This window comes from Polyodon spathula, unplaced genomic scaffold, assembly GCF_017654505.1.
Source record: "Polyodon spathula isolate WHYD16114869_AA unplaced genomic scaffold, ASM1765450v1 scaffolds_731, whole genome shotgun sequence".
Taxonomy (NCBI): domain Eukaryota; kingdom Metazoa; phylum Chordata; class Actinopteri; order Acipenseriformes; family Polyodontidae; genus Polyodon; species Polyodon spathula.
In genome coordinates this window covers 259,977-276,388 of record NW_024472220.1, presented here as the reverse complement: position 1 = coordinate 276,388, position 16,412 = coordinate 259,977, and the positions used below count along the sequence as shown (strand labels likewise).

Below are 16,412 nucleotides of genomic sequence, written 5' to 3'. Positions count from 1 at the left end.
TGGCAGCATTGGAATCCTCCGCTATCTTGAAGGAGTTTAGACAGCGCTGTTTCCGACAAGAATAGCCGAAAGTCCCAAAGAGGGGGGTTGGATTGATTAGCGCTGTTAAGCCGCTTGTTTCAAAGAAACTGCCTTTTTTCATACTTCACAGAGGAGGGGAATATTGTTTTTTTTTAATGCCACATAATTTATCTGCTACTACCAACCCGGGGTGGACAATTCGCAAATGGATCGAGTGAAGAACTCAATGCAGCAGGTCCAGAACCCAATTCCGAAAGTGCTGAACCGCCGGGCGGGAGCCAACAGCTTAGAGGCGGAGAAGGAGAACTTTGAGCGGAGCCAGGTAAGGACTGGGCACCGGTGGGATAGCGGTCTGCCCGGACTGGGGAAACGGGAAAGGAGAAGGGTGCGTGGGGGAAGGGGAGGACACGCAAGGGAGAAGATCTGGGGTCCTGGGCGGGTAGCAGTGTTATAATTGCCGTGCACATTCAAAATATTCCACGCTTTCCAGCATGTATTGCGTAATTGCAAAACATTGCACAATGTTTATTTATGAAGCACAGATCACTTTTGTGTCAGCATACAGAGCTTATTGGTATAAATAGCGAGTGTCAGTGTTTAACAAGGGGGATTGTCCAGTCATTTTATTAGCACACTAAAGCAAACAGATCTTCTTCGTTATAGTTGTGTAAACCTTTGTTTTTGTTCTACTAATAAAGATAATGATCTCGTTTATAGTAAATACTACTTAGTCTGTCTTTAAGGTAGAGATGCAGCTGGAGAAACGAAAGAAACAGTATTTTTAATGTAACTCTTCATATAGTGGCGGTTTTGGTTGTCCCGCAGTTTCTTTCTGGTTTGATGTTTTTTGTAGTAATCTTATAGCCCAGGTAGCAGAGGCTGGCGCTCTGGGGCTCTGCCCACTATTGGTGTCTATTTCAGGAGAAATGATCACCTAACTTGAGCGCTGGACTTGATGCGCTGGTCACGCTGTTACCCCTTCATCATAAACAACAGCCCCGCTTCAGGGACTTCAGACCGTATGAAAATACACGTCGTTTGAGTAGAAGGAAAACGACGGGTGTAATTTACAGAACGTGTGTATTTTTGCGGTAACGCCATGCTTAGATCACTTCTACTTCTCCCCCCCAGCAGCTGTGAATAGAAACCCACGGATGAGTCCCAACACTGCACAAGGGGGACACTAAACTGCGTGCCACTCACTTACCCCTGTCACCCTGTCAGTACAGCTCCCCCGTTTCAGCTGCCTGATACCTGGGTGATCCTTATTCTGTGCGTTCTTCAACATAAACTAGACATTGTTGGCTTACCAGTTTGTTTACGTTGTCGTGGGGCTGTCTGTTAAATGAAGTTACAGTTTTGGGCAGCACACCTTTTTAAGTGGTGCTCTGCTAACTGGATAGAAACGCTGTGCGGAGAGGTGGATCAGTAACATTAGCAGCAAACTCAAGGTTGAATGGGAGTAATGAGCTGAGAGTGGTGAGCGTCTTCATTGAAGAAAAGACTGGCATTCAATAAATAAATAAATAAATACTCCTCAGTGATTACAATGTAATTGGAGCAAGAGAACAGTTCTGAGAAGCTAGGTCATTGAAAGTGCTATTTCCATGAGAACATACAGTCCTTCCTATCGAAGGGTAAATACAGCCCCCCTATTTCAAGTAGCGCTTTCTGTAACGTCCCAGTCTGAAGATTAATGGAAAATAAACAGCGTTCTGGTGCTTTGCACGTGTCCCCTGTCCTTTCAAAGGCACCAGTGCTTAGGAACTCCAAAGGGTTTCATTGGTGTGTGCTGTCAGATATTGCATCTTGCACTTACACCAGATTCTGAAACTAAATTCCTGGACACGCTGGGTGAGTGGGCCAGTTACAATGCGTACCAGATTTTGTGTGTGCAAGTCTCTAATTTTAGATGTGAAAGTATTTGGTTGTTTCACAGGAAGTCTAAACTGGTCATTTTGAAGCTACGTCGGTTACAGAGGGTGTACTGTGCTTGAAGTAAAAACAGGGAGCTTGCTTCCCTTGCTAATCTCCTGTCCCAGTGCGGGCACTGTACGAATAACTGGTTAGAGAACAGGATTGCATTATTTTCAGAATCCATTGATATGAGAAGCCGGAATTGCGGTGAATGCGCTTGCCGTTGAATAAGATGCCATCTTATTGCCACTGAACAGTGTGTGGAACTTCAGAGAGTGTTACAGTAGATCACACGTTTTATTATACTAGACAGTAACTTTAAAAGTGGCTTTGCTGTTTTACCTTGGCTCCCCCCCCCAACAGAGCCTGTTTGATAGAGCTTGTCTGCATGATTGAAAAGTTAGTTATCTATCTCTTGCCTTCCCTATCGAAGCCCACATGACACACACAGACACTAGGACTGTTGGAAGGCAGTTAACCAGATCACAGGCCTGCCCTGTTCAGGTATAAATAGAAATGAGCAATAACCCTGCAATGTGGAGAGCTCTGCTTCTTTATTTCAGTGAGCTGCTTTGTATACAGAATCGCAACAGCAAGGAGCAGCAACTGCTAGGAGAGCAGCTCTTTTATAGCCCCCTGTCCTGTCACAAGGTGTAGGGGTGCTGGGACAGCGCTGAACTGGGGGGGGGGGGGGGGGGGGGGGGTTAGATGTTAAGGAGCGGAGTTGGGTCTCCTGAATGCCCCAAAGAACAAGCCTCATCTTTAAGAGCGAGGCTTCACCTTTAAGAACGAGGCTTCCCCTTTAAGACTGTTGGCTCTATTCACAGTTTTAACTGGCGAGTTGTTTAAAGTTTTTGTTTTTGAAGTTGTTTTTTGTAGTCCCTGTAGTACATCACTGTGTGCACACCGCCGTGACTCCAGAGAAAGCAAGTATCGTCCTATACGGGATCATTTATTTTAAACACAGAGTTCAAGTTTCTTTTTATTTATTTTTTTAATGGAACTGAAGAAGAGGCTATTTTCATAACTGAGTTAATGAATTCTGCTTTGATCTGATGTTTTACACTCTATCCTGCTTTGCTCACTTAGTTTATTTTGGCTGTATCCCATGCTGCCTATTTATGCAACACTATGTGATGCTCATGTGAGAAGCTGTTTCTCGTGGAGAACGGGTTACGTATTTCTAGCTGTTAAGTGACAGATGTGTAAATTAAAATAGAAAATGATGGAATGTGTATATATGTATATATATATATATATATATATATATATATATATATATATATATATATATATATAAATACCATTACAGACAGCATGGGATACAACAAAGGTAAAGCAGCACTAAGGTGTTCTGTAAGGCTTATTTATCTCCTGATCAGGCCCAGGTAATTCGATGGCCCGGCTCCCTGTTTGCCCCATCTGCTCCCAGGCTCTTGTCTGCTTAGCTGGCTGGGTGTGGTGTGTTGATCAAGGACTGTGGGTACTGCTGGTGTGCCAGGCTGTTAAAAGCTAACGTAACACCCTGCTCTCATCATCGCCCATTCAGTTCTGTAATTCAGACGTTAATTTCCAAATCATTTCCTGACCTTCAGAAGCAGAGCTTCCAGTAAGGAAGGGAGGGGCCTCTCCTGGCCCTGTGCAGTGTGTTACTCATAGCTCACGCCCATTCCAGACTGCTGGGGCAGACAGCAAACAATCACGGGCAGATCGAAAGCTGAGGGAGCACTGAGACATTTTGTGGCTTGGAACATGGTTTCAGGAGACGAGGTGTCGGGCCACTGCATGGCACACCAGGGGAGCCTTGGGGTTTGATCCAGCAAAGCTGCCTCAAACCAGGTCTCTGCCTCAAACCAGGTTCCTTCATATTTCCATAGCTTTCTAGAAACATTTGAAAACATCTTTAAAAACTAAAAAAGAAAAGACAGGTTGGTTTGCTGTAAGCTGGTTTCTGAAGGTGGGTAGGCAGGAGATCTTGTTAGTAGGCCTGCATGTTAATCTGCTCAACAGTTAAACAGTTCTGTGATAATAAAGATGCAATTTCAGGTGGGAGTATTGAAAACTGCACTGGGATAACCTGCAGGGCCAGTGCATTTCCTTTGTGACGAGGTCACCGTTCACAAGCTTGCACTGTACATCCTGTCCTGAGGCTGTTTGTTTCCAGACAATCAGGGTCACAGTCTGAGCTCAGCACAGTACCAGCTATCTCCCTCTCCCCCTGTCCGGCCTTCATGAGCTCAAGTAAACAAACCACAAGGACAGCGGCTCCTTTCCATCGGGGGAGCGAGGAATTCACTGTTAAAAATAATAGGCTGCCACGAGCTTGTCAGTTAAATTCAAGTTTATATATTAAACAGCATGCACAGTCCACTGCCTGCCGCACAGATGTGTATAAATAGCGCTTTTCATTATGTGCTTGCGTGATGTGCCTGTTCTGACAGAAGAGTTAAAAATCACAGGACACACCCTGCTGGGCCCTGTGTGGAAGCCAAGGCACGGCATTACACTTTTATAAGCTTTTCTTCTGTTTTAGAGTCTGGCTTGGGCACTGTTGGGTAGGATTCTTCGACCAGTGTTTTGGTTATTACACTGGCAAACTCAATGCAACAGGTCCAGTGTATTCTGTGTTGTTCCTGAATTGCATTGCACTCTCCCTAATCCAGACGCAGGTAGTCTGAATTGATTGATAAAGCCCAGATCTCCAGCATGTTTCACCTGCATGTCTTTGGTTATGTTTAAACGGTCAGGCTCTGAACTGCTCTGTTATTAGAGGCAGTGGAATTGACTGGGAGAGCCGAGATTTTCCTGCCCTGCCTCAAGCGATCTCATCGTGACGCTGCTGGTTTTTGTTTTGTTTTTTCGTGTCATGCTCAGCCAATAACCGTGTGGTAAGCCCTGAGGTGGCATCGGCTGTGCTTTTAAACTGTGTCGTTACCTTATGAGGTCATGTCTTTACACTCTTCACTGTCTCAGGTCTACCTCTTACAAGTGCTAGCTGTGATCTGAAGATTTTATATATATATAAGCTGATCCCTGGAGCCAGCATTCAGCCATCAACACCAGACAGAAGGATATCTACATCATCAGATGGAAAGCAACACAAATGGATGGAGACGCAGATGGATCACATTAGTTTACTGTAAAGCTACGTCTTAGTTGGTGCTTATCTTGGCGAGAGCAGAGTGCAAATCAGATCAAGAAGTTCAATATCTACTCTCATGTAATGGAATTCATTTTATATATATTTATAATCATTTTATGTCATTATTTCGTTATCTTTGATAGTGAAATAAAGAAGGGAGCCTTGTGCTGTTAAACGCTTTCTGTAACAGTGGGGTTGCTTGTGTGATTGTGGCTGAAATGGATCTCAGACGACACACCGTTTAGGACACGGCCCTCCTCCTCCTCCTCCTCCTCCTCCTCCTCCTCCTCCCTCCCTCTCTAAACCCGAGAGCGGCCAGGAAGGAAGTCTGAGGCTGTGCTTACCATGGAGCCCACACAGAAAAGAGGGCTACAGCTTCAAAGGGTTAAATCCTGCTTTGCAGAAATAATTGCCGTCCTGCATTGCTACAGAGCTGAAGTGTTTCTGCTTAATTATTTAAACCTGTAATTATTTCCTGCTGCTCGTTTCCAGCAACGAATCCCAGCCGTTCGGTGAGGCCACCCTTCCCAGCAAATGGCAAGAAACGGTCTGGCCACAAACTGTACTGAAGCCTGGAGCTCTTGGAACCTCATTTATCTCAGAAATGTTCGCTAGCCTTGCAATGTTTTCAGAACTCGCGTTCCCTGACCTTATAAAAATGACTTGGCAGGGTAATTGCAGTGTGGGAGTGCAGTGGTATGCTCTCCTTGAGGAAGCCACGCTTCCTGTCCTGCTGTAGAGGGAGGGCCTGCTTTTAACTGTTTCTCTGGCATTACTGTGTGATTTTTATACTGGTATTCTGACTTATTAGCACACTGCACAGATTTAGAAACGTTATCAGCTACTGTACTTTGTTTATTGTAGCTTCCTGAGCCAGTTTATTGGGGTGTGTAAGATTCTTAACTGATATCAGTCTCAGTCTCTGAGCATTATAAAACCTTGTGTTATGTGAACTGTGGTATCTTGCTTATAGCCGAGTCCTTCTCCCCTAACCACTAGGACTACACTGCTTCCCTCCCAGTCCCTCAGCTCTAACCACTAGGACTACACTGCTTCCCTCCCAGTCCCTCAGCTCTAACCACTAGGACTACACTGCTTCCCTCCCAGTCTCTCAGCTCTAACCACTAGGACTACACTGCTTCCCTCCCAGTCTCTCAGCTCTAACCACTAGGACCTCACTGCTTCCTTCCTGTCCCTCAGCTCTAACCACTAGGACTACACTGCTTCCCTCCCAGTCCCTCAGCTCTAACCACTAGGACTACACTGCTTCCCTCCCAGTCCCTCAGCTCTAACCACTAGGACTACACTGCTTCCCTCCCAGTCTCTCAGCTCTAACCACTAGGACTACACTGCTTCCCTCCCAGTCCCTCAGCTCTAACCACTAGACTACACTGCAGCTCTAACCACTAGGACTACACTGCTTCCCTCCCAGTCCCTCAGCTCTAACCACTAGGACTACACTGCTTCCCTCCCAGTCCTTGGGTTAGAGCAGTGTGTGTTTTTCTTAGGAGGGATTTCCAGAATGTTTCAGCAACGCAAAGATAAAGTCCCTTGACTGATCTCCACAACCCTCCACTCTACCGTAGGTCTTTGTGAAGCGGTGCGACGACGCTGTGCTTCAGGCTAGCCACAGTGAGCGCTGCCTTCCCATCCCTCGCCCTTCTAAACCAGTTGCTCGCACACTTTTCTTGTTCGCTTGCAGCTTGGGAATTCAGAAATATCAAACGGTTGCATGCGTCTGTAGCCCAGCCTGATGGGAGCAGAGCAGGTCCAGACAGGCTCCCTCTAATCCTCTCTGCCCACACCTCCATGGGTTTGTTTGTGATTGCTGGCGATAGCTTGCATTAAAGCCACTGAGGCAGCACAATTATCCCATGCAGGAGCGCAGGCCTGCCTGACACGGGGCACCGAGGGGCGAGGACAGCAACAAGAGTCTGAATGAGCAGTGAAAAGAAGTAGTTACAGCTCTGAATATCTTGTACTGCTGTCCCCTGTACCTCCACCACATTGCCTTATGAATGGGACAAACACACTTCCATTCGGTACTGGTTTGATTGATTTCAACAGTGCTACAGGCTACACAATAAGTGGCTTTTTTATTTTTGTTCTAGTAGTTTTTGTGTAGTTACAAGGCTGGCTGCGGAAAGGCTAGTGGGCATTGCTGGTTAACGACAGGAAATAGGATTTCAATCCCTGGCTACAACACCTTTTTTAATATCTTAATTTTTTTTTTATCCTTCAGGCATGATTTTGAGCTGTATCAGACTTGACACATTTACACCAACTTGAGCAATGGGATGCACTGCTGCGGTGTGGCCACAAGAGGTCAGACTTGCTCTGTAGTGTGCGCCACCCGGACCTGGAGTCTGTATTGGAAATTCAGAGTGTTCCTGCCTTCAGTTTTTAACCCATTGGAAACCAGCAAGAAGTATTCCCATGTGAGCAGCGTGGCTGCAGTATAGCCGTAACACATCCCATAATGCTGTTCAGAGCTGCTTCGAGTCTGTGTAGTGATGGTGCTCTTAACAGACCAGAATTAGGCCTGTATTTTCACATGGTTATCACAGAAACATTTGTTAGTAAAATAATGCAAGAGAAAATGATACATTTTGAATAAATAGTTGTAGGCTGTGAAATAAGCCATTTGTAATGTGGAAAACAATACAGACCTACCGCTAAATAATGACAGGCTTCAGCCACCGCAGGCTGAAGCTGCTTCTGTGTCAGTGAGAATGTCACTGGCACTCTCCCAGCTAGCCGTAGGGTCTGGTCAGTGTTGAATTGAAGTGAATGCTTGGAAATGTCCATTTGTAAGCCTTGAACCTGCTTACTACAGTGACACACGTTCGTTTAAGGTTAGTCAGGTGTTTGTGAGGGTTTGTGAAGCTGCTTCTTCAGTCTGTGCATGTAACGTTGTTTATCCAGATTTAAACTCCAAAGCCAGCCCCTTAGCCCCTGGTGTTTGCGGCTCTCTGAATGAGCGATTTTCTTCTCTCCTGGATTTCTAAGTGAATGACAGAAGGTTAAGTGTAGTGTGCGGTTCTATCCCGGAGCCCTGGTTCTCAAAGCCAGGCTGCTTCCACCTGCGGCTCCTCCCAGCCAGCCTGGGGAATGAAGCCAGACTCCCCAGCTCTGTCAATAATGAGGGCTGTGGGGTACTGACTTGTTAATTACAGTCTGGTGAGAGATGCAGACTGTTCTTTCTCCAGAGCCTGTGTGCATGCAGAGACTGAGTGGAGAGGATATAGTAGGGAGTGTGGTGAGTGTGGAAGGGGTTACCACGTCATGCTTATGATAGCACAAATATTTGAGACTGCCAGTATGTGCATATAAGGAGATGCCTGTGTAATTATATCTGAACAGGGCCTGGTCCAGCACTAACTCAATTCTAACTCGACTCTCGGCAGTGCCTTTAACATTGCATCCCTGTGTGCATGAGAAGTGCGTGCATGCGATGTGACCACAAGGGGGAGGCTTGCCAGCATGTGTTTGGTGGTTTTTCTTTTTTGTTTGCTTTTGTGTTTCTGATCTCGGCTGTCATTTTGGTAACGTCCTGCAGAAAAAAAGAAAGTGGGATATTTCTGTCGAGCTGTGATTCCTTCTTGAGCCCTCTATTTTTGATACTGCCAGGAAGGGGTTAAATAATCTAACACAAGAAACTTCGGGTCTTAGCGGCAAGACTTTTATCCACTCCAGATAGCTCTGATGGCTTTAGTTCTAACTTGTAATAAACTTTGTAATTTATGTGAAGGAAATGAAAGGGTTTGTGCCTCATGAAGACTCTGCTATGATGAGGGAAGGAGTGAAGCAGTCCCATAGCGCTAACGGGAGGGAAAAGGACAGCAGCAGTTGCTTGCACAGCTGCAGCAGTGAAAGGGTGCAGACTGCATGGAAACCTGCTCCCTTTGTGTGTTGCTCGGTTTCATTTCCTCAGACCCAGCGTGTGTCTGTTTGGGAGGGGGTGTGTGAGTGTGATCTCTCGGGCTTCAGTGCTCGTTCAAGCACACCACCAACCGTCTGAATTCCTCCCCTGTTGTCCCAGAGTCTCCAAACTAGAATCACCTTTTGTTATTCAAATTGCAGGGTTTTAAAGCTGATGTGGGGGGCTTTCTTCTGCTGAAAGGCATTGATTAGAGGCTGGATCTTACCTTGTGATTCCTCCCCCCTGTCCTCTTCAAAAAATACAACCGGGGGTCCCTACAGAGGAGAGAGAGAGAGAGAGAGAGAGAGAGAGAGAGAGAGAGAGAGAGAGAGAGAGAGAGAGAGAGAGAGAGAGAGAGAGAGAGAGAGAGAGAGAGAGAGAGAGAGAGAGAGAGAGAGAGAGAGAGAGAGAGAGAGGAGAGAGAGAGAGAGAGAGAGAGAGAGAGAGAGAGAGAGAGAGAGAGAGAGAGAGAGAGAGAGAGAGACGGCCAGCCATCAGACTTGGATTAAATTGTCTGCAGCTTCTAATTCACAGACAGCTTGTAAACACACGCACGCTCGCACGCTCACACACACACACGCTCACACACTTGCACCACTGGAAAGCGGTGTTCTCCGTCCCTTCCGCTGTCTTTCCTGGGCTGGATATCGACTTCCAGACGCTGTTTTCTTCTTTATTTTTCCTCTTTTTTTTTTTTTTTTTTTTTTTTTTTGCCTCTTTGGATGCTGCCGACGTCTCTCCCTCAGCCGTCACTAACAGGATTTATTATTTGCTATTCACGAAGAGAGAGGGCGAGCAGGAGAGAGAGAGAGAGAGAGAGAGAGAGAGAGAGAGAGGAGGAGGCAACAGCAAGCTAAAGGGGACTCATGTTGAGCTAGGGAGCCCCAGGGCGGGCTGTTTGGAGCAGACTAACAAGGATATATGCTCATTTCAGCTTAATTCTGCAGAGGACCCTTTTGTACCTGAAACAATGGACCTTGGGAAAATGGTAAGTAATTGTGTGTGTGTGTGCGCGCGTCTCACAAGAGCAACAGTTCACTGAGTAAAGGGTGGGGGTTGGAATTTCTGTCTCTTGTTTTGAGCATCAGTCTTGTCCTCCACTGCTGGTGCTTCGCTAGAAGAAGAAGCGTGCGCTTGCTACCATAGCCTTGTGCATCTCTGGTAATTGTTCTGCACCAAGAGCTCTGTTTAATTCCATTCATTTTGAAATGTATTTGAATCCAGCGCTGGTTTGTTGTTTCTCTGTGTGCTAGTTGCGGGACATGCCTTGTAGCTTTTCCACACCTCCATCACTAGCATAGTAACAGTCTGGCAGCCTCATTTTTATTGTTAGAAGTGTTTTATTGATAAGAATGGACAGCTTTCTTCTCATGCCCATCTGCAGTACAGGGTGGCAGGTTTGCTCTGCTGAATTCTTTGCCCTGGGGCTGCTCGGGGCTTGTAGACACCTCCCATCTCCATTACTGCGATCTCCGCTCTGCTCTTTAACACCTGCTGGCCAGACTGAAGGCAGGAGCTCAAACACTCTGATCCCTGAGCAGAGACATGGGTGCTCCTATTTGTTTCCTGCAATTTAAAAGATGGATTTTGTCCAAAACCGTGTCTCGCGGCTCAACCAGAAACGAACAGTTGTGTTGATACAAAACAACATGGAAGGGGGTTTGAGAGGGTAGAACACGGTACAGTGCAGCAAAAGGACCTGTCTCTTACTGGAGCCGTGGACTGCTGTGGAAAAACAAAGCCCTTTCCTCAAGCAACATGTGATCTATGACATTCTTGTAGGGGAACCCTTTATTGGTATACTGTGCCAGTGCAGTAACAGCTGGCGTCACCCGGGATGTGGATTTGAGCTTCATCAGTTGCTTGTGTAATATATTCTGATACCTGGGGTAAATTTATTAAAAAAGAGACCTTTAAAAATACCCACTCTGTTTCACATGACACACTTTGAACTTTTAAGAGGATGTGGGCAGATAATCTAAGTTAAGCACAAAGAGAATGTGAAACTGAACTCGACACAGAGAGTACTATACAGGACACAGTGAACCAGGCCAGGGATGGGCAAGGTGCACTGGGATATATATATATATATCTCCTACCTCTTTATAATAGACTTGACTCAGGTATTGCAATGTTATATGTTTGTATCTTCTGAGATTATTTATTGAGGTTGTATTGTATTATTGCCAAGGATCATGTTTCAGATTGTCTTCTAAAGGTAAAAGAGATAAGCCTCTGTTTTGTAGATAACTTGCAGTGAACAGTTTTAATCACACATCAGGGGTCATTAATCAACTGGACAGTACTTTTACTGTGGAGCATTCACCAGGACAAAACTGAAGTGTAAGCATCATAGTGTTTCTAAATCACATACTACCCTGGGTTTGTCTATATAGAGATTCTGGGGGTAAATAAATAAGTTCTGTTTAAGTCCATTTGACTTGGTAAATTTTATTTAATACAGCTGTGGAAAAATAAAGCCTGTGTGAACTTCCTTCTGGTCTTCTCTTAGTGTGACTCTAGGAATCCCAGCTTGTGAACTACAGCAGTGTGCACATTGATGAGAGCGCCACATTGCTTCTGTGTTGAGTTATTGTGCATATGAAATCAAACCACTGGAACTGAACATCTTGTGATTGTCTAATTCAGTTGATGACTTCAATAGGCCACACCTGCAATTAATTTAAAATAGTAAGAGAAAAGGAACAGAGAGCCCTTAATGGTAAAATGCAGGAGACTTAGAAAGTTGTTTAAGATACCTAATTAAAGCAGAGTGGTCTAACATTTTCACACATGAGTGCCTGTTGTTTCTATATCACTGATTACTGAGCGGAAATTGAAATTCTCACAGACTGAGGTTTACATGCTGGTAGGTATATAAAACACAAGAACGACACATCGTCAAGTGTTCTAAGACAGTGGCACTACTGTTTATCAGTTATCAATTCGTCAGTCCAGTCACTGGATTGTGAGCAAAGGTCAAACCCAGGCCTGGACTGAACATGACGTGGGGAATGGACAGCACTCTCTGCCCTACAATAATATAGATTTCTCCAGCATTGTATTTTTAAGATGTTACATTTTCTCTCTCCCTTTATTAAGGACACTTAGTAAAATAGTTTCTGCTTTTATTAGCAGTTTTAAAAAAATAATAATTTAGCAGCCAGTACATAAGATTATATGGGATCCCTATCCACATGGTAAATCTCATAAAGCAGTTCTATCTTTGTACTGTGGGAATGAGTGAGATCAGTTTCCAAGTCAAGTCTGGTTTGAGACAAGGCTGGGTAATGTCGGCTATCCTTTTCAACACTCACTATCTTCGGACAGCAAGTTGGACTAGAGGTCAGTATCAAGAAGATGAATGTAATGTCAGTAAACCCTGCAAAGCTAGTGCCTGTAACTCTCAGGAAACATGTGTTCACCTCTACAGAGGAATTCACATACCTTGGGAGCATCATTTGCAGAGACGGTGGAGCCGGCAACGACATTATAAATAGACTAGGGAAAGCACGAACAGCGTTCATCCAATTGAAACGGATCTGGAAGTCACAATTGTACAGTAGGAAAACTAAACTCAAAATATACCAAAGCTGCGTGTTATCTACACTTCTATATGGTTCAGAATGCTGGCGGATGACCATGCAAGATCTTAGGAAATTGTCCAGCTTTCGCACCAGTCTAAGAAAAATGATGCGGATCTTCCAGCCTCAAATTAACTCAAACAAGGACGTTCAAAAACTCAACCAGAGGAAAACCAGAAGGAGGTGGAACTGGGCAGGCCATGTTTTTCAGAAGGAAGGCAGCAGCAGCAGCAGAATTGCATTACGATGGACACCAGAAGGCCAAAGGAAATGTGGGCAACCAAAAACAACTTGGCGCAGAACTGTGGAGGCAGAGCTGAAACAGATGGGTCAATCCTGGTGCTCTGTGGAGAGAATTGCCAAGGACCGCCAAAAATGGAGAAGCTTTGCTGCTGCCCTGTGTGCCAGTAGGCATGATGGGTATGAGTGAGTGATATACCTACCTGCATTAAAATCTCAAGGTGTCCGAATTTCAATTTCCATGTGTCAAAATGTTAGACAACTTTATGCTTTAATTAGGAATCTTAAACAACTTCTAAAAAGTCTCCTGCATTTTACCATTTGGGGGTCTGGGTTCATTTTCTCTTACTATTTTAAATGAATTGCATGTGTGGCCTATAAAATTCACCAATTAAATCAGACAATCACTAATGTACCTGTTTTGACTATTTGCAAGATTTTTCAGTTCCAGTGGTTCATGTGCACAACAAATAAAAACTACAGAAGCAATGGGGTGTTCTAATAAATGTGCGCACTGCTGTAGTTTAATATCTAGTAATATAGTTTTACTTTGAACAGGGCTATACCTTGAATATTGCTAGAGAAATCCAGTGTGAATGTGAAGCTGATTTCCACGCCACCCATTAACACTGTGCGGTTTGTTTTTTGCTCAGCTTGTCTGTTGTAACTTCCCGCTCGCAGCTCGTTGCTTCCTTGCACATGCAGACCGGAAGGTGTTTCCCAACAGATTCTTGCATGGCCCCGTTTCTTTATCTTTGTGAGCTTTGAACAGATACCGTTTCAGTTCAGAAGATGATTAAAAGGTCAATAACGTTGAAAAGCCAATTTTAAAACCAAGCCACCTTTCATAAAATGATCATTTTAACATATAATGTTAAACCACTAGTGTTAAATATTAAAATAGGACCAAAACAGGCATGTGATTGGCTTTCAATGACAAAAACACATGAAGGCTCCTTGCACACATTTTTATAGCTGGTCTTCACAAAGATCCCCTTGTATTGGTTTAAGCAATGCCGTTATTGAGACCTGCCACCGTTTCAGATCAATTGGATCGAATCATACATCTGTCTTCATGTACTAGCTCAATATCAGGATGGTGCTTGCAGTATGTCCCCCACCAAGGATATGCATAGGATGCATAGCATGTGGGAAAATGTCGTAACAAATGCTTCTGCAGATTTACATCAAGATCAGACAAGCGCTTATCAAGACATAGCTTTGGATTACTCAGCCAGTCAAGTGTCTGTGCCATGACCGACATACTGCCCTGCAGAATATACAGTAGAATAACTTCCTGTAACAAATCTATTTAGTAGATCTTAATAACGCCACCATTACTGTTTAGGCCCTGTTTTAATGAATTAAACAACGGCATTGTTTAGGTCTGTCACTGATGAGATCTGTCGACTAGACCCTATCGTGCCTTCGTTTGCCCAACCAAGTAGATGCCAACAGCACTCCTGCAAAAAGGTCCCCATACCCTAAATTCAGATACCCTGAAGAACATCCTGCTTTCTCTGAAAATATGAAAGTGAATAATCTCTGAATGGACAGATTTTATCCACCTGGAGAATCTGTTATCATTGCAATAATAATCCCTGTTGCACTATTGCTATTTTTAGTTTAGCTGTTTGTGTGGGGGCATGTTTCCTATGTAGGTCAGATCCCATCCCATTGACTTTCACTCCATCCTCTCGTTGAGCTCTGTGCAAATCCAGGAGGAGAGTTCATGCTGGAGCAGCTTCCTGACACAGCGGTCTGCCGTGCGGTCGGCTCGTTGCAGTGCATGCGCTCTGGTGCCAGGGCTAGGGGTGTTTGTGTGTGTTTAAGAGCGAGAGTACAGTCCTTGCCAGTGCACTCATTATGAAAGACGGTGTTCTTTCCCTGCGTTGCTGCAGGAGCACTGTGGTTTTGTGTGTGAGCGTTTCATTTAGATTTTAAAGCGACACTGGGTCTAGTGATCTAAGCAACACTGCTGATCTTTATCTGTGTATCGATCCAGCTGTGGTTTCCCCTAGCCTGGGTGACATACTGATTAGCTTTTGAACATTGCTACACAAAATACAAAACACAGTGCAATAGAGTGGCACTGCTGGCATCATTAAAATAGACCAACCCCACTGTGTCAAAAGCTGCTGGAACTCCTAGTCCTGTCAGTGAGCAAGAGAAGTAAAGGGACACAGAAAGCTGATGTGTGGATTGTCTTGTTAGCTTTAGACATAGATCCCAGCCAGCACAGTGCTGGTTTCAAGGTGTTGCTTCGGACACCGAATGGAATCCCGTGCTGGACTAGACTGCCTAGCCTAGTGCCTGCACAGTGCATTACAACCCAAAAAATCCACTTCATTGGGCAGCTTTGGGCAGTTCCTCGGACTGACTCGTGAGTTTGAATCTCAAAGCTCTTCTTTACTCCTCCAGCATCACAGCTGGCCCCATGCCCCTCTGCGCTTCTAATCTCCGTTGTCTTGTTTCCCTCCCACTCCCTCCCCATCCCCAGACACTCTGCCCCAGCTCTGCTGCTGGGCAGTTCCCTGGCGTGTCGGCTGAGCTCCGAGCTCTCCTGCTCAGTTTACTACTGACCAAGCAGGCAGCCGTTCGCTGAAACTAAACTCTGGAGATATCAGCCAGTCTGTTCAATACCTTAGCAATGTGCGTTGCTGTTCCTGGGAATCAATGTCAATTTGTCCATAAATTGTGGCTGGTTGTGAATTTAGCAAAATCAATAAGCGACTGGCAAGTAAGATTAGTGGGTCTGTGAAACCAGCCGAAAGTGCAATTAGTTCACGGAAGTTAGCAGACACACGTGCAGCTGTTCATAAACACAGAAGCCCTGTCTCCCAGACTGCAGGATACAACAGGCACCCTTCAGATAGATTCATTGATACAATCCAGCTTCCTTTTATACAGCGCCCTTCATGCGAAGCATTCCGGGTCACGATAAAACCGAGAAATAAAAAGGAAGCCAACGGCCAAGCAACCCAGCTGAAAAATAACAAGCAGCTCAAACAGATATGCTTTAAAATTCAATTCAAAAGCTTCAACCGTGCCAGCATTCTAAAGGCAGGGAGCATAACTACTAAATACCCTCACCCCTTCCTGATTTCAATCCTGATCATATAAATAAAAACGGCAGGTACTGCGTGCTGAGTAAATGGCCGCACAGACTCGTAAGGGCATCCCTTGAGCGCCCTCTGAAGTGAAACCCTGTGAACATGGAGTGGAATGTGTGCCGTGTCAGGTCTCGACTCTAATGATTTTACCCTGGCATGTTTCTTTTTACAGTAGTTGGCTTGTGCTCCATCTCTCTCGTCAAAGCCGCGCTCTTGCACCCCATGGCGTAGTTTTACCTGTGTGAATATTTCATGAGAAGAAGCCAGGGTCGTACATTTTTAACCAGTTTGAATCTCGTGCTTGTGGTAGCATTCACCCGCCTGTAAAAAAGCATGGTGTCGAGCTGGCAAGCAAGCATGGGTTGAAGGAAGGAAGGAAGGAAGGTGACCCTCTCGTGTTCTGCAAGGTCAAGGGTATTGGAGTGATGGGATAGTTTCGTTAGAACGCTGTACGATATGTACTGTAGGTGTTC

General features: G+C 45.1%; 1 protein-coding gene across 2 annotated transcripts in view; it reads left to right on the top strand.

Moving 5' to 3' along the window:
• hip1 (huntingtin interacting protein 1) overlaps positions 1–16,412 on the top strand; it is a 38,809-nt gene continuing 22,397 nt past the window's right edge. The window contains exon 1 of one of the 2 annotated variants that reach the window (XM_041240963.1): positions 1–343. In XM_041240963.1, coding sequence (XP_041096897.1) covers positions 227–343 — 117 coding nt within the window. In that variant the 5' untranslated portion in view covers positions 1–226. Of the gene's footprint in view, positions 344–9,753; positions 9,991–16,412 lie in introns of those variants that run through there. The other variant, XM_041240964.1, reaches the window with a different exon arrangement.